The 26,499-nt window shown below is 41.1% G+C and overlaps 1 protein-coding gene across 2 annotated transcripts in view; it reads right to left on the bottom strand.

Moving 5' to 3' along the window:
- The window catches only part of RB1 (RB transcriptional corepressor 1), a 155,579-nt gene extending 151,612 nt beyond the window's left edge, over nucleotides 1–3,967 (bottom strand). The window contains exons 1-2 of one of the 2 annotated variants that reach the window (XM_046664255.1): nucleotides 3,390–3,967; nucleotides 471–600 (exon numbers count right to left, since the gene is read on the bottom strand). In XM_046664255.1, the coding sequence (XP_046520211.1) occupies nucleotides 471–600; nucleotides 3,390–3,526 (267 nt within the window). In that variant the 5' untranslated portion in view covers nucleotides 3,527–3,967. The remainder of the gene's footprint in view (nucleotides 1–470; nucleotides 601–3,389) is intronic. The other variant, XM_046664256.1, reaches the window with a different exon arrangement.
- Between the last annotated feature and the right edge of the window lie 22,532 nt (nucleotides 3,968–26,499).

Below are 26,499 nucleotides of genomic sequence, written 5' to 3'. Positions count from 1 at the left end.
CCCCAGTATATATAAAGCACTAAAAATTATTTGCTGTTGTTATTATTTTTATACATACACACATATACATGCACAAAGAAATGGAAAAAATTTATCAAAATGTGGAAGTCTAACAAAATTAATTCTGAGACAATGAGGAAATTTGAACACTGACGACATAGTATAAGATATTAAAAATTATTTTATAAGGTATGACTTTGTTTTTTTAAAAAGCCTTTATATCATCGTGAAGTATTCATAAACAAAATATGGTATCTGAGATTTGCTTTAAAATACTTTGGTAGGAGGCTTACGCAGAAAGATTTTTTTTTAATATTTAATGTTATCAGAAGTAAATTACCTCAGGTAATAGAATTATCACTAGCTTTTCTTTTCTTTCTATTTTTCTATTTTCCAAATTTTCTACAGTGATTCAAAATTACTGTTAAAATGAGAAAAACATTTTCAAAAAATTTTAAGAAAATCCTTACCAATACTCCATCCACAGATGAGATTTTCTCCCAAGTTAACCAAGCTCTTTCTCTGACATGATCTGGTATCTTTAATTTCTGGCATAATGCAGTAAAATCAGGTTCTTCAGTTTCTTCAAACTCAAGCCTACTAAATGAAAACACACATATAATAGGTATATACTTATAAATCAAACTAATTAAGTAAACATTTGTTTCAATGCTTTGCGTATAATAACAGCATTCTGAAGGACAGCATCACTAAATACTTTAAGATCTTATTTATCTTTGAAAAAAATTATACTTAGAATTTAAACATGTTTATCTTTTTCATAATCTTCCCAAAATAAGGATACCACATAGTGAAAGATGTTTGCTGGTCTGATGAATCACATATACTTCAAAGCAGCAATAGTAGCTAAAGCTGTTTGGGAAAACTGGGACAACGATTACAGCAAGAAGAGGAAAGCCCACAGATAATATTACAGAATCAACTCAGTATCAGTGACTTTGCTGAAATGCACTTATCAGCGTTTCACACAATCTCTCTACCTACTAGCATTTCTCACACAATTAACCTGACATAAATTACTGCTATGCTTATTTCAGTCTTTTCTCCTCGATCTTCCTTAACCAAGACAGGCAGTCAAGACAGGCAAATTCCTTTTCATTCATTTAATGTCTGGCTGACTTCTAATAATTATGATAATAATAAGAGGAATAGCTAATAATTTTTGAGTATTTACTATGACCCTGTACAAAGCACCTTAGATGTATGGTTTCATTGAATAGGACATCAGTCCTATTAGGTAAGTAGTCTTATTAACATTGTTTTATAGATAAGTACCAAATCAGAGAAGTTAAAGCACTTACCTGAAGTAATGGCCCGCATATGGGAAACCATGATATAAACTCAACAGTCTATCTGCATAACCCAGGCCCTTGACCACTATTCCACACTGCCAACCCTCCTTCAAAATATAATTGACTTTTGATTATCTCAACAATGAAGGTCGGGTGCTGTTCCTAGCGATGGTTTCCCCTCCAACTACATCACTGAGGCCAGAGATAATGCAACAGAAGTAAGATCTCAACTCTCAAGGTAGAAATGAACTGTTACTGGAAGTGCGATTAAACAAGGTCCAGAATCCATCCCTAAGCAAGTTTCTCCACATCAGATTGCCAGGCAGTGGTTCTACCCTTGCTAAGTAGTTAACACAGAGTTTGACTGCCCATGCTAATGAAACCTTTTGTGGGTATGGATAATCAAGAGCAGACTGTATCTTGTATGGTTATGACTTACAGGACAATTTTTGATAGTTCCATCATTCAAAGATATATAAAACTACATGTTGGCAAAAAATAAAATAAACAAAGTCCTTCTATTCTCAGATGATGTCCAGAACTTCAAGAACATCTAGTTACCCTACAATAATCGAGAATCCTTCCAAAGCTATGTGGAATTCTTTAGAGTAGACATTACAGCTCTTTCTAAAGGAAATCTTTCAAGTATTGGATACATCAGAGTTTAATCAGAAACTAAGGTCTTCTCCCAGAACATCCCTAGACTTTTTTTTTAACTAGTGAGTTTGATTTTTAATTGACCCATAAGACAGCTCATTTAAATAAATTAATTTTTAATAGCCTTTCACAGGCCAACTCAAAAAGCCCATTCCAACCTTTTACAATTTGCCTCAACTCTGTCTGCGTCTAGAGAGATGAAAGAAACAGGACTTGGTGACGGACTAGAACGAGGGAGGGAGTGCTGAGGGACAGAAAGGCGTCTCATTCCTCTGCAATGGTTGTATAGTCTCAAAGTAGGACCAATGCTGACAATAATGACAATTATACTCTCTCAATCTTAGCTTCTTAGCCATAAAGCATCACAATCAAGAAAAATAAGATGCTGCAATACAATAAATATCTCCGTGTCGTGTTCTACCGCATGATCACGGACTTGCTTAAATTTAGAGCCCACTTAGGAAAAAAAGAAGTGCCATGGGAGCACACGGAAAACCACTAATTTTGTGCCCAAAGAAACAAACAGAAGAGGGGACACCAAGATCTTTGCCGACTCAAAGCCAAAAGGCAAAATGGAAGAAATAATGAGACAGGCCGGAGCAGATTAACACGCAAGAAGAATTTTATATAACAGGAAAAAAAAGCAAAAGCTTAGAAACTGTTAAGCACTTAGACTCATGTCTCAGAAAACTTCCCCTCATACACGAGTTCCTCTACAGAATTATGTTCCACCAGTCACTACCGATGGCTCTGAATCCCCAAGGCCTCAAGAACTGTTATAAGGGAATCCCACAAAGCACCTCCGAGTCCCCTGGGGGCAACTGACACCCAGGACCCCACCGGGCACATCCCAGGCCGTCTCCGCAGCAGCGCCCAGGGCTTTCGGGCTGGCCTCTCCCAGCACCGGGCTTCAGATGCACTGCGCGCCCGGAGGAAAACACTCCCAACTGCTGCATCGCGGGAGACCGAAACAGAAAGTCAAACGACCACCAGCCAACTACAAACCTCCACGGGAGAAAAACTCTCCACCACACACCAGTTCGTCTCTTTTTTTTTTTTTTTTTTTTTTTTTGCGTTTGACGGGGCCTCGAAGCTCCCCGCCGCCCGCGAGCCTCCCGACCCGCGGAGAAAAGGCGGCACCTGTCACTTCGCTCAGAGACCCGAGCCCCACCCGCCCGACACCTGTCAAGCTCGCGCCGAGACCCCTCCCGGCTGCCCTCCCCTCGCTCCCGCACCCACACGCCTGTCACCGTCCTCCAGGCGCTCCGCGGGGGCGGGGGACCTGGGGGGACCCTCCCGCCGCCGGGCCCCGGACCCGGCGAAGACGCGCCCCCGCCTAGACGCCGCCGCACCCGCCCCGGCGCACCCTCGGGGCGCCCATCCCGCGCGCCGGCCGCCGCCGCGGCTCTGCCCGCTCACCTGGCCAGAGGCAGGTCCTCGGAGCCGCTGTCCTGCTCGGGGTCCTCCTCAGGCGGCGGCGGCGGCGGCGGCGGCGGCGGCGCCGGGGGTTCGGCGGCGGCGGCGGCGGCTGCTCTCCGGGGGCTTTTGGGCGGCATGACGCCTTGCCCGGGCAGGAGTCGGCCGGCGGCGGAGGAGGGCCGGGCAGGGAGGACGCGCGCGCGCCGGGCACGCCCCGTCCGCTCTGACTCCCGTTACAAAAATTTGAACGTCCCCTGAGAAAAACCGGACGAGCCCTCCCCCGCCCGGCAACGAGCGCCGCGTCCAACCGCGGGAAAACGTCACTTCCGCCCGCGGCGTCACGTCCGCGAGGCTCACGGGCCCGGCGGCGTCGGGACGGAACCGGGGCACCGGGCGGGGCGCGGCTGGGGGCGCGAGGTCGCGCGGGCTGGCAGGGAGCCCCGGCCGAGACTGAGCCGCCTTCCCTGAGCCGCCGCCGCCGCCTGAGCCTGGTCTACCCGAAACTCTCCCTTCCAGGCCGGGGTGCCGGTCCCGGAGCGTGACACAGTCTGGTGGGCGAGCCCGGGCCCCCTCCTTTTGAGGGGCCCGGCACGGGCTGCCGCTCCGCCCCGCCGTGAACCTCGGGCGGTGCACCCTGGCGGGCACGCCCCTCTCCGCCGTGGGCGGCGCCCTCCCGCCCCGCCACGCTCCTCCCGCCCAATCGGTTCAGCAAGTCGGCCAAAACAAAAACAAACATTTGTGGAACGCCTAATGGGAGCTGAGCTCTGCCGATCACGAGAAGATAGAGAGTGTGGGGCAGTTGCTGGCCTTTGAGAGCTCACTGGGGAGGGGAGGAGGGGGGGCCTGTGGGTAAAGAACAGATTATAGTGTGATAAGTGTTTTAATAGTGCGAAAACAGGAGGCAGCCTCCAGTTGTCTTAAGGCACATCTTCACAAGAGCGGCGGCCGTTGAATAGAAGTTTGCCTGGCGCACCGAACGTTTCAGGAGGGCTTACTATGTTCCAGGGATGGTGCTGGCCATTTTACATAATTATATTGCTGAAGCCCAGAGACAACCCTTTAAACTGACTAGTCGTAGTATACCATCTTCCAGATGGGGAAAACAGGCTCAGAGGAGTTAATTAATTTGCCCGATATTACAGAGCTGATGGGTGGCAGCGGATTTGAACCCAGGTTCTTATTCATTACATTACGTTGATAAAGAAAACACCAACAATTATCATTCCCTACGTATACCATGACACATACAAGGATGTAAAAAGGGTTGGCAATCATTGGCCTACTCAACAGCCAGTCCTGCCAAAGTTCAGAAACCCTCTCTTGAGGGCCAAAAGTTTGTCAGCCCCATCCACAGAGAGCAAATAGCATCGAAGTGGTAATCCTATTTACCTTGCCTGGCTGGGATTAGTGTAGGCAGGAGCTCACCATGCAGTTTTGATCTTTGCAAAATCGAAAATAGTCTGCTGGGAGCCTGCTAAAATGAGATACAGGGATGACACAGTTCTTCTACCCCTTAGCTGTTATCATGAGGATGTGACACTTGGAATTGCTGCAGCCATTGTGACCTGAGGATAAGGCAGAAATGCTAAAGATGGTACAACAGAAATATCAAAAAATTCTGGATGCTCGGTAACATAACTGAGCCCTTGACTTGACCAACCCTGGAGCTGACCTCAGCTGTGCGAGTTTTCAGTTGTTTGCCCCAGAAAGCATCATGACGGATAGTATTTCTCCTATGAGCCTCTTCAGGATAGAGACTAAATCTTAGGCATCGTTGTGGCCTTAGTGCCTAGCACAGTGTTGAGTGCACAGTAAATGCTTGTTTGCCAAAGTTGAGGAGGCCAAGAGATGGGAGGAAAGTTCTGGGAACCTAAGTAAACTCTCTTCATATGTAGATATGATTTGCTCTATTTAAAGTAAGTTTATCAATATCTGGACTTGGCTCAATTATGATAAATCAAAGAAAGATTTCTCACTTGACAAAAGGATGTGTATCTTTACCATGGATCAATTTAACTATGTTCCAAAATACATTTAAAATCCTTACACGAGCAATAGAGTCAATCAAAATCCTTACGCCCCTTCACAGCTTTCTGTTGCACTACCAAAGAAGTATTAGAAATTCTGCAGATTCTTAACAGAACTTTCCCCTGGTCTTCCTCCACCTCCATAGTAGATTTAAGAAGATTTCCATGAGACAAAAAAAATCTTCTTAGATTTTCTGTCTGAAGATAGAACTCTCTCTTTTTTTTTGTTTTTTAAGATTTTATTTTTCCTTTTTCTCCCAAAGCCCCCCGGTACATAGTTGTGTATTTTTAGTTGTGGGTCCTTCTAGTTGTGGCATGTGGGATGCTGCCTCAGCATGGCTTGATAAGTGGTGCTATGTCTGCACCCAGGATTCGAACTGGTGAAACCCTGGGCGGCCGAAGCAGAGTGCACAAACTTAACCACTCAGCCATGGGGCAGGTCCCAAGATAGAACTCTCTTCAGCTTGAGGCCCCTTCAGTGATATCAGATTTTTTTTGAGTGTCCCCTAGTCTAAAAAGCCTTCTTGTTTTGCACTCCAAGCTACCACACACTATTTCCATTTCTTTACCATCTAGCTTCTTGAAAGGGTAGCCCCACTTGTTCCCTCTGCTTCCCCAATCCCTCAGCCTACTTGTGCTTGGCTCTCTTCTCCTATCACAAGCACTCCACTGAAATCACCCTTTCAAAGGTCAACCAATATCCTAATTGTCAATTCAGTGGCTTCTTTCTGGTCCTCAATCTACTTGACCTTTCTTGCAGTTAACACAGTTAACTACTTCCTCTTTCTTAAATGCGTCCTAGTCTTCCACAAATCCATGGTCTTGTTTTCCTGCTCCCTTCTGTTACTTCATAGACCCCCCCACTGGTTCTTCTTCTTCTCCCAGTCTGTTCAATGCAGCTTCCCTAGGGCAGCACTACTGAAAGTGTGGTCCTTGGTGGACTGGCCCCATGGCACAGCGGTTAAGTGCACACATTCTGCTTCGGCGGCCCAGGGTTCACTGGTTTGGATCCCAGGTGTGGACATGGCACTGCTTGGCATGCCATGCTGTGGTAGGCATCCCACATATAAAGTAGAGGAAGATGGGCATAGATATTAGCTCAGGGCCAGTCTTCCTCAGCAAAAAGAGGAGGATTGGCAGCAGATGTTAGCTCAGGGCTAATCTTCCTAAAAAAAAAAAAGTGTGGTCCTTGGACCAGTGCCAGCCTGCAAACTGCCTGTGTGTAGTCCACAAGGAGCTGAGTACGAAAATTAAAAGTAAGTGTTTAGCAGCATTTATAGCAATTTGACATTTCATCAGTATCCATTGGACACCTCTGATTAACAGAGTATAGAACAGTTCAGGTGTTCTCCAACTTGTATGGTGAGTTGCAAGTAGCATGTCTGTGTCTTTGTCATGTGCAGTAGGACCAGATTATAAGGAGTGAAATTTAAAGGCAGTTTTTCAACTGTAACCCAAAAGTGAATAAAAGTCTGTGAAAATGTAAATATTTATTCACTTTTATAACTTGTTATTTTTACAGTCATCTTAACTTTTAATCAAGCCTGTTTTTTGGAATTTGTAGCTAAATTAGGGAAGGAAAATTTGTGTCATTTGTTTTTAACCCTAAATTATAAATGGCAAGACAAACCTCACTGTCCTGTTCTGTCAAGAAAAGACACACATCAGTAGTGTGTTAGTCATGACAAAGTAGTAAAAAAAAAAAAAACAATCAGAACTTACAACTATGATATACAACCATGCACTGGGGCTTTGGGAAGGGAAAAAAAGAAAAGGAAGATTGTCAACAGATGTTAGCTCAGGGAGAATCTTTCCCTGCAAAACAAAAAGAAATTTCTATTCTTTTAGAGAAAATCAGGGTTGGCCCCTTGGCTGAGTGGCTAAGTTTGTATGCTCTGCTTCAGCGGCCCAGGATTCACCAGTTTGGATCCTGGGCGCAGACCTACACATCACTCATCAAGCCATGCTGTGGCAGCATCCCACATAGAAGAACTAGAATGCCTTACAACTAGGATATACAGCTATGTACTGGGGCTCTGGGGAGGAAGAAAAAAAGAGGAAGGTTGGCAACAGATGTTAGCTTAGGGCCAATCTTCCTCACCAAAAAAGAAGAAAAAAAGAAATCAGAGAAGTGATTCCAAAGAATTAAAGATCTAAGGGTTTGTACTGATTTTGCTCAGGAGTGTAATACCCCATCTGTTGAGTTCATAGTCATAACTCATAGTGAAGTGCTAAAACCAAGTACTGACTAATGAAGCAATAAAGACATCAAACTTCAGTGGCATTTACATATAAAATATAAAGAAACTCATTATAAATTTGATAAAAACACTTTGCATTTTTTATTTTTCATGAAAATAAACTCCACACATAGGGAATTCATGGACTCAGAATCCATTCCTTTCATTGAAAGAGAATTTAAATGTAACTAACTTTATAGGACTAACTTTTGGAACTGGCTACTGATGAAGAATTGGGGATGAATTTTGAAAATAAAACATCACTTGCTTCATTTTGGATAGAATTTAAAAATGAGTAGCCTGAGCTTGCCGAAATTGCTTTGAAATCTCTCCTTCCATTCCCTTACACATACCTTTGGAGACTGGTTTCTCTACTATGAATGTTATTAGAATAAAACATAGAAACAGTTTAGATATACATTATTTCCTGCTGGTGGCATTGTCACCAACCCAACCTAGATTAGATGATTTATCAAGAAAGAGGCACACTCATTTGTCAATGTTAAAAGCTTTAAATACTGACAAACTTAAAATATTAAATATTGTTTATTATAGCATTTAATATAGGAAATTGCTACTTCACTACCAACTTTTTGTTTAGTTGTTATGACTGTGGAAGTGACAAAAAAATTAGGGGTGTAGTAGCAGTATCGTCTATTTTCTATATTAATCACCTATATGTGCCCAGAGCCCCTGCTGCTACCCTCATGTTTACTGTCATCCTTCCAAAGCAGGCTCCTCGCCTTCCCCCCACTGTGGATGTTGTGTCTTTATCTCTTTATACTGTTCTGCCCTACTGGCCTTCTCTCCATGCCACCAATTCACACTCTTCAGGAGAGAGAACATGACTGATTCCCCGACTAAACTGTAATTTATTTTAGCAGGACCAAATACCATAATTTGCAGGGCCCAGGGCAAAATGATAATTCAGGGCCATTTGTTCAAAAATTATTGAGACTTTCAAAGTAGACCATTATCTTACACCATACACAAAAAATTAACTCAAAAAGGATTAAACACTTGAATGTAAGACCTGAAACCATGAAACTCCTAGGAGAAAGTATAGGCAGTATCTTCTTTGACATCAGTCTTAGCAGCATCTTTTCGAACACCATGGCTACTCAGGCAAGGGAAACAAAAGGAAAAATAAATAATTGGGACTACATCAGACTAAAAAGCTTCTGCAAGGCAAAAGAAACCATGAACAAAATGAAAAGATAACCCACCAACTGGGAGAAAATATTTGCAAATCATATATCTGACAAGGGGTTAATTTCCAAAATATGTAAAGAACTCATACAACTCAACAAGAAAAAAACAACCTGATGAAAAAATGGGCAGAGGATATGAACAGACATTTTTCCAAAAAAGATATACAGATGGCCAACAGGCACATGAAAAGATGTTCAGCATCACTAATTCTTAGGGAAATGCAAATCAAAACTACAATGAGATATCACCTTACGCCCATCAGAATGGCTATAATTAATAAGAGAAGAAGTAACAAATGTTAGAGAAGATGTGGAGAAAAAGGAACCTTCATACACTACTGGTAGGAATGCAAACTGCTGCACTCACTGTGGAAAACAGTATGAAGAGTTCTCAAAAAATTAAAAATAGAAATACCTTATGATCCAGTTATCCCACTACTGGATATATATCCAAAGAACTTGAAATCAACAATTCAAAGAGATTTATGCACCACTATTTTCACTGCAGCATTATTTACAATAGCCAAGACATGGAAGCAACCCAGGTGCCCATTAACTAATGAATGGATAGAGAAGATGTAGTATACACACACACACACACACACACACACACACACACCATGGAATACTACTCAGTCATAAAAAAAGACAAAATCATCCCATTTGCAACAATGTGGATAGACCTTGAGGGTATGATGCTAAGCAAAATAAGCCAGCCAGAGAAAGACAAACACTGCATTATTTCACTCATATGTGGAAGATAAACAAACACATGGATAAAGAGAACAGATCAATGGTTACCAGAGGGGAAAGGGGTTGAGGAATGGGCAAAAGGGTTAAAGGGGCACATACGTATGGTGATGGATAAAAATTAGACTATTGGTAGTGAGCACAATGCAGTCTATACAGAAACTGATAAATAATAATGTACACCTGGAATTACACAATGTTATAAACCATTATGATCTCAATAAAATAACTGAAAAACAAATTATTGAGACTTTCAAGATGGTGACAGCAGAACACTAAACCAAGTGCAAGGCCCTTCTGACATGGAGTGTCATAGACCTGCAAAGCTCACATGGCCCATAAAGCCAGCCCTGTCCATGAAGGTAGATCTATATCAGTTCTGCTAACTAGGGTGTCCCCATGCCTAGCATGTATCCATGACACTGAGCAATCAGTTGGGTTTGATACCAAGGAGAAACTGGTTTGGTACTTCACAATTAGATTAGTTCCCCTCCTTCCCTACCCAGTCCCCTTTGTCTTCACCTCTGTTTGTCTCAAATTGCACCCAGGGTCTATTTTCTAGAGAACCCAAGCTAAAAGACTTGGCAACCCGAGTGTCCTGCAGACTCTCAGGATGGGATACTGGAGTTGGGCTACTCACTGATCTTATGGCGATAAAGACCCATGCCATGGGAAGTAGAGGGTAAGTAGATCCATACAGTGGTATCATAATTACTAAAGCTTCCCACCTGTGGCCAATTCAGATACACTGCAAATAGAAGATGGGGCATTGGAAAGTGTGGTGGCTTTGGTGCTTGAACAGTATGGGGACTATAATTGTAAGGATTGTGGATGGGATGGATTCTGTTGATGGAATTGTATACCTTCCAAAAGAAAATGATACCTTGGGGCAGCAAGCTGTCACCTTAAGGCTCACTGAGGGCCAGCCCTGGTGGCCTAGTGATTAAGGTTGGCATGCTCTGCTTCGGTGGCCTGGGTTTGGTTCCCGGGCACAGACCCTACACCACTTGTCTCTCAGTGGCCATGCTGTGGCAGGGGCTTGCATACAAAAAGAGGAAGGTTGGCAGCGGATGTTAGCTCAGGGCGAAACTTCCTCAGCAAAAAAATTTTTTTTTAATGGCTCACGGAGAAAGCCAGAAGTCCTCTATTGGCAGTTCTTTAAAAGACGATTTCCTGTAGCCTACAGCAAACTATACTAAAAGTCAGGCCCAGGATCTGATTGTAAGGGCAGCAGAGCTGAAAAAGCAACTAAATACATAGGCTTTCAGGGTCTCATATGTCCTTGTCTGGTCCCTGAAAGGGAAAAGATACTTAAGACCTAGGAATGAACATCTGAGTGGATGAGCCTGAAAATATTGAATCCCCCAATTCTCACCTGAACCTGTAGGGTGCTGGAAAAAATTTAGCAACCAGCTCTTGGGAAGAGGATGCAGGGAAAGGACCATGACTTGTAGCATTTGCCAATTTCTGTTGTATAAACACTCCCACCTTAGTCAATTTCAAGCTACCAACATAATGTCACTAAAGACAGAGTTGAGAAGAGGTGCACGCAATTGGCTCCTGCAAGCTGATATGAGCTGGCTCCAACCTACCAGTCCACTGAACCCTCTGGCCGGCAAGAGCGGCACCTCCAGCTTGCCAGAGAATTGTTTTCTCTTCCTGCAAATCATGCATTGTCTCCTTCTGAAGAAAGTGGCTCTGCAAAAGGACTTGTGCCAATGTAACTGAGCACTGGAAAAAGGGAAATACCCAGAGTTTTCAAGAACTGTTAGACACAGGGTCTGAGCTGATACTGATATCATCATGATTCTCCAGTTAGAATGGGAACTAATGGGGTTTTGGCTCAACTCCAACTTACAGTGGTCCAATAGGTTCATGAACACCTTCTACGGTTAAGTCACTGAATGTATAATTAGGATAGATAATTTTAACAGGTGGCAAAACCCTCACATTGGTTCCCTGTTCTGTGGAGTAATAGCCAGTATATAGGATGGACCACAGAGAGGTCCCAAAACTGCCATGAATTCCCCCAGGCAGCATAGTAATTCAGAAGCAAGACAGTATCTTAGAAAGAATTGCAAAGACATACCACTATCGAAGACTAAAAGGATGCAGAAGTTGTAGGTTCCATTATATCCCTATTCAATCAATTTTCCTGTCTGACCCCTGCAAAAATGGGATCATGGCAAATGACAGTAGACCACCATAAACTTAACCGGGTGACAGCCCCAATGGAAGCTGCCCTCCTGCATGTGGCATTTGGCATACAGTTACTAATTGGTAAATGTGCTTTTCTTGATTCGCATCAGTAGGAAGGATCAAAAGCAGTTTGCCTTTGTACAGGCAGGATTGGAGTACATATTTACTTTCTAGCCTCAGGGCTATTTTAACTCTTCTGTCCTCTGTCCTAGTGAGCATGAAGGGGTAATTACTCTAGACCAATCTTCTCAAGCTATCTGTGGTGAAGGACCAGTTCTTTTTTTTGTTTGTTTTATCTGTCTTAGAGCAATGCTTTTGGAAACTACTGAACTTGACCATTGCATACCTTGCTGCACATGCAAATAACCACATGAGTTTGACAATAACCAAAATGATCTACACCCTGCTCAATGAGATGAGTCTCCTGATTATGTGCTTGGATGTCACAGCAATGTCAAGTTACCATAGATTTTCAATTTCTGAATTTATCTCACCATGGACCAAGAGTTCATCAACCAGCACCAGCCTGTAGACTACACTTTAAATAGCACAGTCTAAATGGCCTAGTAAAACACATTAATGCTGAAGAATAGAAGACAGACCCTAAAATAATCCAAGGGCTTGCTACATCAATGAAGTTTTTAGGATTCCAATATTCTGAGAATGCTGCGAATATCACCTTTAATGTAAAGAACAAGTTGTTGGACATGTCACCTCTTGCCACTGAGAGAGAGACCTCATTTATTGGGGCTTTTTGAATTTTGAGGGTAGTGTATACTGCTTTGGGGAATACCACTTCAACCCATTTATCAGGTGACTTAGAAAGCTTCCATTTGCAAATGGGTGCCAAAATAAAAGACATCTCTGGATCAGGTCCAGGCTGCAGTGCAAGCTGCCTCGCTCCTTGAGCTGTATAATCCAGCAGATCCAATGGGGTGAGAGATAGTTGTGGTAGATAAATGACGTATGGAGTCTCTGGCAAGTCCCAATAGGAGGTACACCCCTGAGGTTCTCGAGCAAAGCAATGCCTTCTGTAACAGATAATTACTCTCTACTCGAAAAATCAGCTCTGGATGTACAGCTGGGCTCAAAAGGAGACTGAGTGCCTAATTATGGGAGGTCAAGAGAAGATTTTTCCATCATCACTGTCCTTTGGGCATGAGCAGCCCATTTTCGATAGCATCTACATCTTGTACCAACCCATATGTAAACTGGGCCCAAAGTCTTTCCACCTCCATCAGCTGGTCTTGGAGAAGCCCCTTAGGCCAAAGAACTGAACTGAGGGAGAGATGTCAGGGCAAGAGAGGTTGGTGATGTAAGAGTTTGGATCATTTGTTTACATAACTTACTCATGCCTTCTTGGCCCCTGCTTGAGCCTGATCCTGACTGTACCGTACTCATTGTACAATAGATTGAGGCTGTGCCTGCCAGACCTTGTGACTCCCTGGATAACAATCAGCTCATGATGAGCTACTTCGGTTGCTTAGGCATTTGGTCTCCAACACCGCATTTTGTTTATCCATTCATCAATTGATGGACATTTAGTTGTTTCCACTTTGGAGCTACTATGAATAATACTGCCATGAACATTCATGTACAAGGTTTTGCGTGGATATGGTAGTCCCACCTTATCTGTGGGGGATACGTTCCAAGACCCCCCACCAGATACCTGAAACACAAATAGTACTGAACCCTATATAAACTATCTTTTTTCCTATACAAACATAACTATGATAAAGTTTGATTTATAAATTAGGCACAGAAAGAGATTAAGAATGATTTAATAATAAAATTTACTATAAAAATAATATATATCATAAATAAATTTTTAAAATTACCATAAATACCATACCAAATTACCATAAATATAATAAATTACCATAAATAAATAATAAAAAGTTACCATAGATGTTAGCAACCTTAGCTTTTTTCTTTTCTTATTAAGTTGAGAATTTTCACCTTTTCACTTTAAGAAAGCACTTTATGACTTTCTCTTTGCCATATACGAATTGCCAGAATCACTACACTTGCGCTTTTGGGCCATTATTAAGTAAAACAAGAGTAATTTGAACACAAGCACTGCAATACTGTGACAGTCAATCCGATAACCAACGTGACTACTATGTGACTAGAAGCGATTAGCTATACAGTGTGGAAACGCTGGACAAAGGGATGATTCACATCCTGGGTGGAGTTGAACGGGGCAGGATTTCATCACACAAGATTTCATCACACTACTCAGAACGGCACTCAATTTAAAACTATGAATTGTTTACTTCTGGAATTTTCTATTTAATATTTTAGGACCACAGGTAAATGAAACCGAAGAGAGAGAAACTGCAGATAAGGAGGGACTACTGTATATGTTTCCAATTATTTGGGGTATTTACGTAGGAGTGGAATTGTTACATTTAACTTTTTGAAGAAATGCCAGTTTTCCAAAGTGGCTGCACCATTTTACATTGTCACCAGTGATATGTGAGGGTTCCAATTTCTCCACATCCTCAATAACACTTGCCTTTGACTGTCTTTTTTATTTTAGCCGTCTTAGTGGTTGTGAAGTGGTATTTCATTGTGGTTTTGATTTGTGTTTCCCTAAGGACTGATGATGTTGAGAATCGTTTCATGAGTTTATTGGCCATTTGCATATCTTCTGTGGAGAAATGTCTATTGAAATTTTTTGCTCCTTTTAAAATTGGATTGTCTTTTTATTGCAGTCATGCATCACGTAACGATGGGGATACATTCTGAGAAATGCACTGTTAGCCAATTTCACCATTGTGTGAACATCACAGAGTGTATTTACACAAACCTACATGGTATAGCCTACTTCATACCTAGGCTGTGTGGTACTAATCTTACGGGACCACTGTCATGTATGCAGTCTGTCATTGACCGAAACATCATTATGCAGCACATGACTGTGTTAAGTTGTAAGTGTTTCTTATGTATTCTAGATACAAGTCCATTATAGATATATGATTTGCAAATTTTTTTCCCATTCTGTGAATTGTCTTTCCACTTTCTTGATCATATCCCTTAAAGCACAGAAGTTTAATTTTGATCAAGCCAAACTTATCTATTTTTTTGTCTTGTTGCCCATGTTTGTGGTGTCATACTAACAAACCAACGCCTAATCCAAGGTCACAAAGATTTATCCTTATGTGTTCCTCTCGAGTTTTGTAGTTTTAGCTATTACACGTAAGTCTTTGATCCATATTGAGCTAATTTTTATATCTGATATGAGGCAGGAGTCCAACGTAATTCTTTTGTATGTGGATACAAGTTGCCACAGCACCATTTGTGGAAAAAACTATTTTTCCTCCATTGGATTGTCTTGGCACACTTCTTGAAACCAATTGACCAGAGATGTGAGGGTTTATTTCTGGACTCTCAGTTCTATTCCATTGATCTCTATATGTCTATCTTTATGTTAGTACCACACTGTCCTGATTACTCTTGCTTTATAGTAAGTTTTGAAGTAGGTAAGTGTGAGTGCTCCAACTTTGTTCTTTTTCAAGATTATTTTGATGATTCTGAAATTTGTATTTACATATGAATTTTAGAATCAGCTTGTCAATTTCTGCAAAGAAGCTAGCTGAGATATTGATAGGAATTGCTTTGAATCGTAATCAATTTAGGGAATATCACCATCTTAACTTTGTCATATTAAGTCTTATGATGCACGAACACGGAATGTCTTTCCATTGATTTAGAACTTTTTAAATTTTCTTTAAGCAATGTTTTATAGTTTTCAAACTGTAAGTTTTGTGCTTATTTAGTTAAATTTATTTATAAATATTTTATTCCTTTTTGATACTATTGTAAATGGATTTATTTTATTTTTAGATTGTTCATTGCAAGTATACAGAAATACAATTGATTTCTGTATATGGATCTTGAGTCTTGTGACTGTGCTGAACTCATTTATTACTTCAAACAGTTTTTAATGAATTCCTTAGGACTTTTTTTATAAGACCATGTATCTGAAAATAGAGATCATTTTACTTCTTCCTTTCCAATCTGGATGCCTTTTACTGTATTTTCTTGTCTAATTCCCCGGATTAGAACCTCCAGTACAACGCTGAATAGAAGTGGTGAGAACAAACACCATTGTCTTGTTCCTTGTCTTAGGGGGAACATTCGGTCTTTCACTATTAAGTATCATGTTCTCTGGGGGAATTTTCATAGATGCCCTTTATCAGGTTGGGGAAGTTCCCTTCTATTTGTAGTTCATTGAGTGTTTTTATCATGAAAGAGTGTTGGGTTTTGTCAAATACTTTTTCTGCATCAGAGATGATCACACGGTTTTTGTCCTTTATGCTAATATAATAAAGTATATTATGTTAATTCATTTTCAGATGTTAAATCAACCCTGCATTCCTGGGATAAATCCCCCTTGGTTATGGTGTATAACCCTTTGTATTTGTTGCTGTATCCCATTTGCTAGTATTTTGTTAAGAATTTGTGTATCCATATTCATAAGAAATACTGGTCTGTAGTTTTCTCTTGTGACATCTCTGGTTGTGGTATAAGAGTAATGCTTACCTCTTAAAATGAGTTGGGAAGTATAGCTTCCTGCTCTGTTTTCTGAAAGAGCTTTTGCAAGATCCATATCCATATTATTTCCTTCTTAAATGTTAGATGGAATTCATCAGTGAAGCTAACTGAGCCTACAGTTTTCTTTGTGGAAGGTTTTTAATTACAAAACCAATTTCTTTACTAAATATTAGACTATATTTTCCATTTTTTCTTATGTCATTTTTTGGTAATTTGTGTCTTTCAGAATGTGTCCATTTCATCTTTTATAAAATTTCTTGGCATAAGATTGTTCATAATTTTCCCTTATTATTATTTTAAGATCTATGCGATATGTAAAGATTTTCCTACTTTCATTCTTGATATTGTTAAGTTTTTCATTCTTCCTTTCTTTCTTTTTCTTTCTTTTCTTTTTTCTTGAGCAGTCTAAGTAGAGTTTTATTGCTTTCATTGTTCTTTTATGAGAACCAAATTTTGGTTTCATTGATTTTCCCTGTCGTTGGTTCATTTTCTATTTTATTGATTTTCTCTCTTAATTTTATTGTTCCCTTTTTTCTACTTTCTTTGGGTCAATTTGCTCTTCTTTCTGTCCTCTTGCTTCTTAAGGTGGAAGCGTCAATGATTTATTTCAAACTCAAAGCATTTTAGAGCTATAAATTTCCATCTAAGCACTAATTTGGCTGCATCGCATCAATTTTCATATGTTGTATTTTTATTAACATTCAGTTCAAAATGTTTTATTTCCCTTGTGATTTCTCCTTTGTGTCATGAGTTATTTAGGAATGTACCACCCACTTGTTCTACCAATTACTGTGAGAGGAATGTTCTGACCAGGATAGCACTAAACATCATAGAAAAATTGGTGAATTAAACTTCATCAAAGTTAAAAATATCTGCTCATCAAACGACACTGCTAAGAAGAAACCTAAGCAAGTCCTAGAAGGAGAGAAAATATTTGTAATACATATATCTATCAAAAGACTTTTATCCAGAATATATAAAGAACTCTTCCAACTTAATAAAAAGACAAACCACCTAATATTTTAAATGGTCAAAATACTTGTAAAGAAATTTCCCAAACAAGACACATGAATGACCAATAAGCAGTTGAAGAAATGTTCAGTATTATTAGACATCAGGGAAGTGCAAATTAAAACCACGCTTGCATACTATACAACCACCAGAATGACAAAGATGGCAACACCAAATGTTAGCAAGATGTGAAGCAACCAGAACTCTTATTTATTTATGGTGGGAGTAGGTGGTAAACACACTCTTAAAGTGATCCCCTGTGACCCCTGCCTCCTAGTTTCATGCCCAATGTGATCCCTTCCCCTTGAGTACGAGTGGGCTGTGCAGTAGAATACGACAATAGAATGTGGCAAAGGTGATGAGAAATACATGTATATGACGACATGATTACATTTTATAAGATTGTAGCACTCATTTTGCTAGAGTCTCCTGCTCTTTTTCTGGCTTTGAGGAAGCAACTGGCCGTGTTTAGGAACCTCATGTGGTAAGGAACTGCAGGCAACCTCTAGAAGCTGAGGGCAACCTCCAGCCGACAGCCAGCCAGAAATTGAAGCCCTCAGTCATAGAACAGCAAGGACGTGAATTCTGACAACAACTGCATGAGTTCAGAAGTGAATCCTGGGGCCTGCCCGGTGGCCCAATAGTTAAGTTCACACATTCCGCTTCTCGGCGGCCAGGGGTCACCAGCCCGGATCCCGGGTGCAGACATGGCACCGCTTGGTACACCATGCTGTGGTAAGCATCCCACATATAAAGTAGAGGAAGATGGGCACGCATGTTAGCTCAGGGCCAGGCTTCCTCAGGAAAAAGAGGAGGATTGGCAGCAGTTAGCTCAGGGCTAATCTTCCTCAAAAAAAAATAAAAATAAAGTGAACCCTCCCCCAGCTGAGCCTCCATACGAGAACCCAGTCTTGGTCAACATTTTGGTTGCAGTCTTGCAAAGGATCAGCTAAGCTGTACTCAGACTCCCAACCCACAAAGACTGAGAGATAATAAATATGTGATAGTTTAAGCTGTTAAGTGGTAATATTGTTACACAGCAATAGATAACTAATACAGCCTATAAAATAGTACGACCACTCTGGGAAATGGTTTGACATTTTCTTATAACATTAAATATACACCAACCATATGACCCAGAAATTCCATATTCAAGAGAAACACAGGTCCATAAAAAAGACATATACAAGAATATTTATAACAACTTCATTCACAGTAGCCAAAAATCAGAAAAAACAAATTTCCGTCAATGTAAGAGTAGATACAGAAATTGTGGTAAATTAATGCAATACACAGGATACTAGTCAGCAATAAAGTGTAATAAATTTTTGTTACATACAATGCACGAATGAAACATTATGCTAAGCTAAAGAAGCCAGACACAAAAGAGTGATTCCATTTATATGAAGTCCTAGAACAGGCATACCTAATCTATGAGGAAAGAAATTGGACCAGGGTTTGCCTCTGGGGACTGAGGGCAGGCATTGACTTGGAAAGGGCAAGAGATAACTTTCTGCAGTGATGGACATGTTCTCTATCTTGATGAGGTGTGGATTACACAGGTGTATGCATTTGTCAAAACACTTTGAACTGTACACATAAGATCTGTGCTTATCACTATGTGGAAATTATACTCCAATTTAAAAAATAAAGGACAAGCAAAATACCTGTTTGGTAAAGGATAGTAGCATATGTCTCAAGCCTAAGACGCTTGCAAAGATAAAGAGAAAAGCATAGAAGATCTGCTGCCATGTGGAGTCTGTAAGATCATAAGCTTCCAGAAGAAAAGGCACCTTCAAATTGGTTCTGCCCCACTCAGTTGATCTTAGTGCCTGGAGCTTCATTGACTCAATCCACTCAAATAAGATCATCCTACCCAATGAATGCTATCTACTCTATATCCCATATTTAATCAATAAGTGGTCATGGCCTATACATAACCAAGGCTGCTAAAGTAACTTTAGCCACGTGGTAACTTTAGCTACCTTATCATACAGCTACTTCAAACAAGATTTTATTTTCACCAATTACTAGAGACATTACTTAATTCAAAATAATATTTCTTGTGGTGCTCAGCCAAGCAATGTAGGGATTAAATTATCAAAAGACCTGTGAACTCAAAACTGTCAAGGACATCAAAAACAAGAAATCTGAGAAACTGTCACAGTCTAAGGAACCTAAGCAGGAATAACAACTAAATGTAATTTGGTATCCTGGAATGGGATCTTGGAACAGAGAAAGGTCATTAGGTTAAAAAAGGAAAGAAATCTGAATGAAGTATAGACTTTAACAATACTTTGTCAATATTCATTAATTGTAACAAATGTAAGATGTGAATAATAGCGGAAACTGTGTGCTGTGGGCGAGGGTTATACAGGAACTCTCTGTACTATTTTCTTAATTTTTCTGTAAATATAAAACTGCTATAAAAATAAAATCTATTTTTTAAAAAAAGACCTGTGAGGGGCCAGCCCTGTGGCGGAGTGGTTAAGTTCGTGCGCTCCACTTCGGTGGCCCAGGGTTTACCAGCAAAAACTACAAGGACCACAGCTGAAATATACAACTATGTATTGGGGGGATTTGAAGAGAAAAAGCAGAAAAAAAAAAAGACCTGTGAGAGCAAGCTGTTTATATCATAGTAGGATCTGGGAAACGAGCACTGTCAGACATTTTTCACATACCAAAGACAAAGAGACAACAGATTCAAAACATGGGGTTGGGAGAAAAGCGGCAGCACCCCACGAGCAGAATGGGTAGTTTTAAATCCGTCTCTGATACTGTCTCTACAAAGCTCCTTGCCTCCAAATGGCCACTTCAAATGCAATCAGCATCAACCAACCTCTCCTCTGGCAGCTGCTATTGTTTCTAGTTTCACCCCCTGCAAATCTGGATGTGGGACACCTACAAGTTCCCCAAAGTAACTATTGGTATAAAAACATTAACGAGAAATGTAGTTGATTTTGATGACTTTGGAGGGAAAACGGAGAAGGCATTTAAGTTGAACCTGGCAAACAAGTTTAAAATCCTCTTTAAATTAGAGATTTATAAGGATATGATTGGGACAATGGGGAAATTTGACCACGTATTGAATCTTAGATATTGTGTTGTATCAATTTGAAGTTCCTGGGTGGGATCATTGCACTGCGGTCATGTAGGAGAATGGTCTCGTTCTCAAGACTGAAAGTATTTAGTGGTAAAGTTTCATGATGTCTCCAAACAGCTTTCAAATTGTTCAGAAAAAAATGTACATATACATATGTCTCTCTATATCTACTTTTTTTAATCTGCCCAGCTATATACAAAATGTGAATACACATATTTATAAAAATATACTCTCGGCTGGCCTGTGGCAGAGTGGTTAAGTTCGCCACTCTGCTTTGGCGGCTCAGGGTTTACCCAGTTGGGATCCTGGACGCGGACGTGGCACCACTCATTGGGCCATGCTGAGGCGGCATCCCACATGCCACAACTAGAAGGACCCACAACTAAAAATACACAACTATGTGCTGGGGGCACTTGGGGAGAAAAAAGCAGAAAAGAAAAAAAAAACAAGAAGATTGGCAACAATTGTTAGCTCAGGTGACAATCTTTAAAAATATATATATATTCTCTCTGTCTCTCTCTATACACGTAAGAGGTGTACCAATGTTTATTGTACTCTTCTGGCAACTTTTCTAAAGGTTTGATTTTCTCAAAATAAAACATTTGTGAGAATCTCCCTTGATATATCTATTCTTCAAAACCCACATTTGAGGGGCCGCCCAGTGGTGCAGCGGTTAAGTGTGCATGTTCCACTTCTGCGGCCTGGGGTTCGCAGGTTCAGATCCCGGGTGCGGAGGTGGCACCTCTTGGCAAGCCATGCCGTGGTAGGCATCCCACATATAAAGTAGGGGAAGATGGGCATGGATGTTAGCTCAGGGCCAGTCTTCCTCAGCAAAAAGAGGAGGATTGGCAGCAGATGTTAGCTCAGGGCTACCCTTCCTCAAAAAACAAAAAATACACACCTGACTCCTCAAGCCCAGGGATGTCTCTTTAATATTCCTTCCCCAACACTGCCCAGCTTTGATGGCTTTGTTTTCCACTAGATTTCTTTTTTTTTTTTTTTAAAGATTGGCACCTGAGCTAACAACTGTTGCCAATCTTCTTCTTTTTTTTTTTTTCTGTTTTTTCTCCCCAAGTCCCCCCAGTACATAGCTGTATATTTTAGTTGTGGGTCCTTCTAGTTGTGGCATGTGGGACGTTGCCACAGCATGGCCTGACGAGTGGTGCCATGTCCGCGCTCAGGATCCGAACCAGCGAAACCTTGGGCTGCCAAAGCGGAGCGCACGATCTTAACCACTCAGCCATGGGGCCAGCCCCCACCACGAGATTTCTTTCTCTTTCCCACTTCAAATACATTTCCTCTCTAATGTACAAAGCCTTTCCCTCTGCTTGGCTTCTATCCCAAAACTCCAATCCTAAACCCATCGAAATTTTCAGTTAAACCTATGGAGCTCTAGTTAATAAGGCCTACCCTCCTGAGAAGAGTCTAGTGACCACAATGCCAAGCAAGCGTTTCTGAGGTATCATCGCTACCCCAGGTAGCATAACGAAATAGTCCCACCAAACAGTACTTCACAAGAATTCTGAGAAATGGAACTTTCTTCATCTCATTTCACAGCTAGAGGACTCCAACACTGTACTAAATTAGAAAGACTGCAGCTATTTCTAACTTTACTGCATGTCATCTGAAGCTAGATTGAAGGCTACTTCCTAGTTCCCAGCTTTCAAAGAGTACTGACAAAGATGTTCACACAGAAGTGCCAAACTTCCAGAGATATCACAAAGGAAGAGTGACTAGTTGAACTAACAGTGAAGGGCTTTCACAATAAGGACTATAACTAAAAAGAATTTCTAGTAGTTGAGAGATTAACTATTGGTTTCTAAAGCCCCAATTACTGTTAATTTCTTATATTAAAGGCATGAGAAGTGATTGTGTTATTCTGGAGCTCTAAGCACAGAGCAATGTACCTTATACTAATTGTAAATAGATCTCTAAGGTAAATGAGCAAGAGATTGAAGGATAAGCATGAGTAAACAGAGCTTGATGTTGTGATGACTAGACTTTGAGTCAGGATACCAGGATTTCTCTCTGATGCCCACGTAACTCCTTTCCTCCTTTTTCTCCTCTTCTGGACCACTTTTTTCCAGTAAGCCTAATGTCCTTCTGTCAAACTCTCTGTAGAAAGACCTCAGAATGGCACCCTTCACCCCCAAGTGCCTCCTACACCTGTATTATCTCTTTCTCCACTTCTTTTCCACCACAAAATGATACCACACATGATGCAGTTTTTTACTATTTACAAAGCTCTTTCACGTATATTGACTCAATTCTCTCAATAATTCAATGGGAGGCATGTTATCAAAAGCTTTTCACAGTTGAAGAAACTGAAATTCAAAGAGGTTAAGAGATTATCCCGGGTCACAAATCTATTAAATGGCAAAGCCAGAAATTCAACCTCGATTGTGAGTTTAAAGCTAGCATTCTTTTTTCTACACCTCAGATAAAATTCCAATTTCAGTGGTCTAGGTTAAAATATCCTTTGTGAATATGCTAGAAAAACGGGAAACCTCATGAATTTAGCATGAATATCATAATGAAAACAAAGGAGATATTGTATCTTCATAGAAATGTGAAAGAAATATTCATAAGAAACAGAAAGAGGATCCTTTCTCAGCCCCCTCCTGTCTCCTTCCTTCTTCCCCTAAAACATCCTCTATTCTCCTGCCACTTTAGCAGGAACCTACAGCCCACTCGGACCCTGCTTCTCAACAGCAAAACTAGGTCAAGGGATGTTATTAATAAATACTTTGTTCACACAATAATAAATGAATAAGGAACACTAGCATTTTTAAAGAAAGGTTTGTATAATGGTTTCACAAAGCTAGCTGTGTAACAAACAGCAACTTTATTTTCCTCCAACTTATTTTCTGGTTAGAGCCCCTACCCTCTATGTGGTAAAAGTTCAAATTTAGTCAATATGTACCTGAAGGATATATCTAATTTCTAGGGTGCTTGCGGAGTATCAAAACATTGGGAGATGGGGCGGCTAGTCCTTGACTGTCTGTTATCACCTTGGCTTCCCTGTAGTCATCCATCATCCTGTTTCATATTTGTCTACTGGACATGCAAGTGATTGCTGCATCACCCCCATGATCCCATTAGAAGGGCGACTGCAGTTTTGACAACGATCCTTTCAACTTCTATACAGACTCCAGAATACACAAAAACTCATCCTGCTGCCAGGCAGAGTCACGGAAACTGTGGGATGCTACCTAAAACCCCATCAACTCCTGTGGCACTCTCAGGCCACAGAACTGTCCATCTGCTTCCAGGCCATACTGTGACACATGGGACTCTCTAAGCTGTCGCGGACTCAGACCTGCCACACAGCCCTTTAATCCTGGAGATCTTGGGTCTTCTTTGGCCTCTATCTAAGAACACATCTAGATTGCCTCTCCTCTGGGTTCCCACAACCTTACCTGGTGTTTCTGTCATTTCACTCCTCCCCACTAGGGCCACATCAGTCTCCTTTTCAGTGACCCACCAAGGTAAGTTCTTCTCTCTTTCCATTTGCCATGTGGACCTCTCCCTTTTCTCTCAACCCAGAGAATCTTTAGTCTGAAGTCAGGAAGCTTTTCTCTGATTCATATTACATTCTTCTATATGATTGCTTATGCTCTGAGTCCTTCTCATGGGGTTTATGAAGATTCAATGAGATAATATGAAAAATGTTAGTCACTTTTTTTATGAGTTAAATTTGGCAATGATAGGATGTTTAAGTCACAAGGACCTTTTAATCCAGAGCAGTTTGTGAAAATTATTTTCCATTAAAAAGATAATTTCTGAATCTGTCATCTTTCTGATTAGGAATGGTAATTTTTATTTTAACAGTTAACATGGCTTTAATTTCAACTAGCTACAGGGCAGGATTACCTACTAGTCTATAGCCTTCATTTTCCTGTCAGAGGATCTGAAATATAATTATAGAATGTACAATTTTGTAATAACTTCTTCTAAGCATTAGTTCATTTTCTTTTTCTTTTTAATTTAATTTCTCTTTATGAAAACAATTGGGAAAAATTTGTTAAGCACTTTTTATGCACAGGTATGGGGAGAATATAAGCAGAACACCCATAAACTCTCTCTTCAAGCAGCTATAATCTTTTTAGAAAACAAAATCTAGACAAAAGTGAGAAGTTAAATGGGAAGATAAGGGTGCGAGTGAAAAATGTACTGTAGAAAATTATTCCTAGTGGTCTGAAGTTTTTATTAAGATCTCTGGGAAACTAGGCTTTTGAGAAATTTGTGAATTTTAAAGAAGTGTTATGTTATTTTCCAATTGATACTAATTTTTTTGAACAGAATGAGGCCAATTAACAGATCTCAGTAAATAGAGAAAGAGGGTAGAGAAAACATTTTTGTAAAATTCAAGAAGCCAGAGTTATAAACCTACCTTTGCCACTTATATGCTGGGTAAAAGCTGTGTGTGTGTGCATGTGTGTGTGTGTGCGTCCACACTTGCCTTTGTGAGTATTTTGGGCTGGAATGGGGAAGAGAGAGACTGAGGAGAAGGGACTGGAGGAGAAGCCAGTCACCCCCTCCCACAGCTGTCTAATATCTGCACGTCACATAGAAGGAAAAAATTCATAGCTGTCACAACTGCGATAGCACGATCGAAGGTGCGTGAGGTTGTAGAACTACATCTGTACTCACCAGCTAGCAAAGCCTATGCTAATAACTTTTCCATACTTATTTTTGTCAATTTATTCATCTAGTAAATATTTATCAAGCCCTACCACGTGAGTACTCAGGATCCAGGGGGAACCTTTATAGACAGATTCTGCCTTCATGAAGTTTACAAGCTGAGTGGGGAGGCAGACATTAAAAGTTACTCAGATTCATAATTACAGACTAGGAAGGAATGGGATGGAGAGCTACAAAAGTGTATAATGGAGTGCATCTGCTCCGGGCACACAAGGGCTGCTTCCCCAAGAAGTGACCTTTGAACTGAGCTCTGAAAGATGAGTGGGAATTAAGAAGTTGAAGAGTCCGTGGAAAGGCCTCAAAGCAGGAGAGAGCATGGCATTTCAGGAACTAAAAGAAAACTGGAGCACAGCACAGGAGGACAGGATTACCTACTAGTCTATAGCCTTCATTTTCCTGTCAGAGGATGTGAAATATAATTATAGAATGTACAATTTTGTACAGGAGATGGGACTGGAGTGGTTGGCAAGGGCAAGGGCCTTGCAGCCACAGTGTGGGAGACAGGAAAGAGCTTTAAAGAAAGGAAGGGCACAATCAGATTTCCTGATTGCTGTGTGGAGAATTGAGAAGAGGAAAAGAATGGACCCAAGGAAGCCATGGCATTACTGCCTGATACAGTAAAAACATCCTTATGTTCTCTCATCTGGACCTCCAAGCCCGAGGTATGGATGGTGGACCTCACCAGGAGAAAATGACCATCAGGAGATCCCTCTGTCACCAGGAAGTGCTTGTGCTCGTTGGCAGTCAGTCTTTCCAGACAACAAAGTCCCTCTGATGAACTATGTGGGACGTCAGAGTCCTGCATATGGATGGCAGGAAACACATTGCCTAAGACCAGCCAGCTAGAAGTAAGAGAGACAGGGCCCCCTGCTGGTGGAGCTGAGGCCATTCCATAGAGCTAGGGCTGGGCCTCCTGTGGGCGATGGTGCTGGGCTGCACCGACTCACTCCTGGGGGTCAGGTTTGGAGGACGGAATTCTTGGATGTGGAGGGGTAGAGATGTCAGTCTTGAGTACTCAAGGTCCTGGATAAAGCAAACGTGAACTGATGTCAAACTTCCACCACCGTGGGTTTCATTGCCTGGTTAAGTTGAAGGAATTGCTGCCACTGCTGAATTACTCCTGACGTTAGTCACATAGTAAAGTTTGTGCCAACTTCCGTTTGGTTTCAGGAGATGAAGGTTAAGGAATGCTGGTGAATGGGATCATTTATCAGTTCTGGTGGATCACTGAACTCCTGCAGAAACCTATATAACGGGCTCCGTCAGAGGCTCGAGTTATATTCATAGGAAGCCAGCAATCTTCCT

The sequence above is a fragment of the Equus quagga genome, chromosome 6, assembly GCF_021613505.1.
Source record: "Equus quagga isolate Etosha38 chromosome 6, UCLA_HA_Equagga_1.0, whole genome shotgun sequence".
In the NCBI taxonomy this organism is placed as follows: domain Eukaryota; kingdom Metazoa; phylum Chordata; class Mammalia; order Perissodactyla; family Equidae; genus Equus; species Equus quagga.
This window is presented reverse-complemented; position numbering and strand designations above follow the sequence as displayed.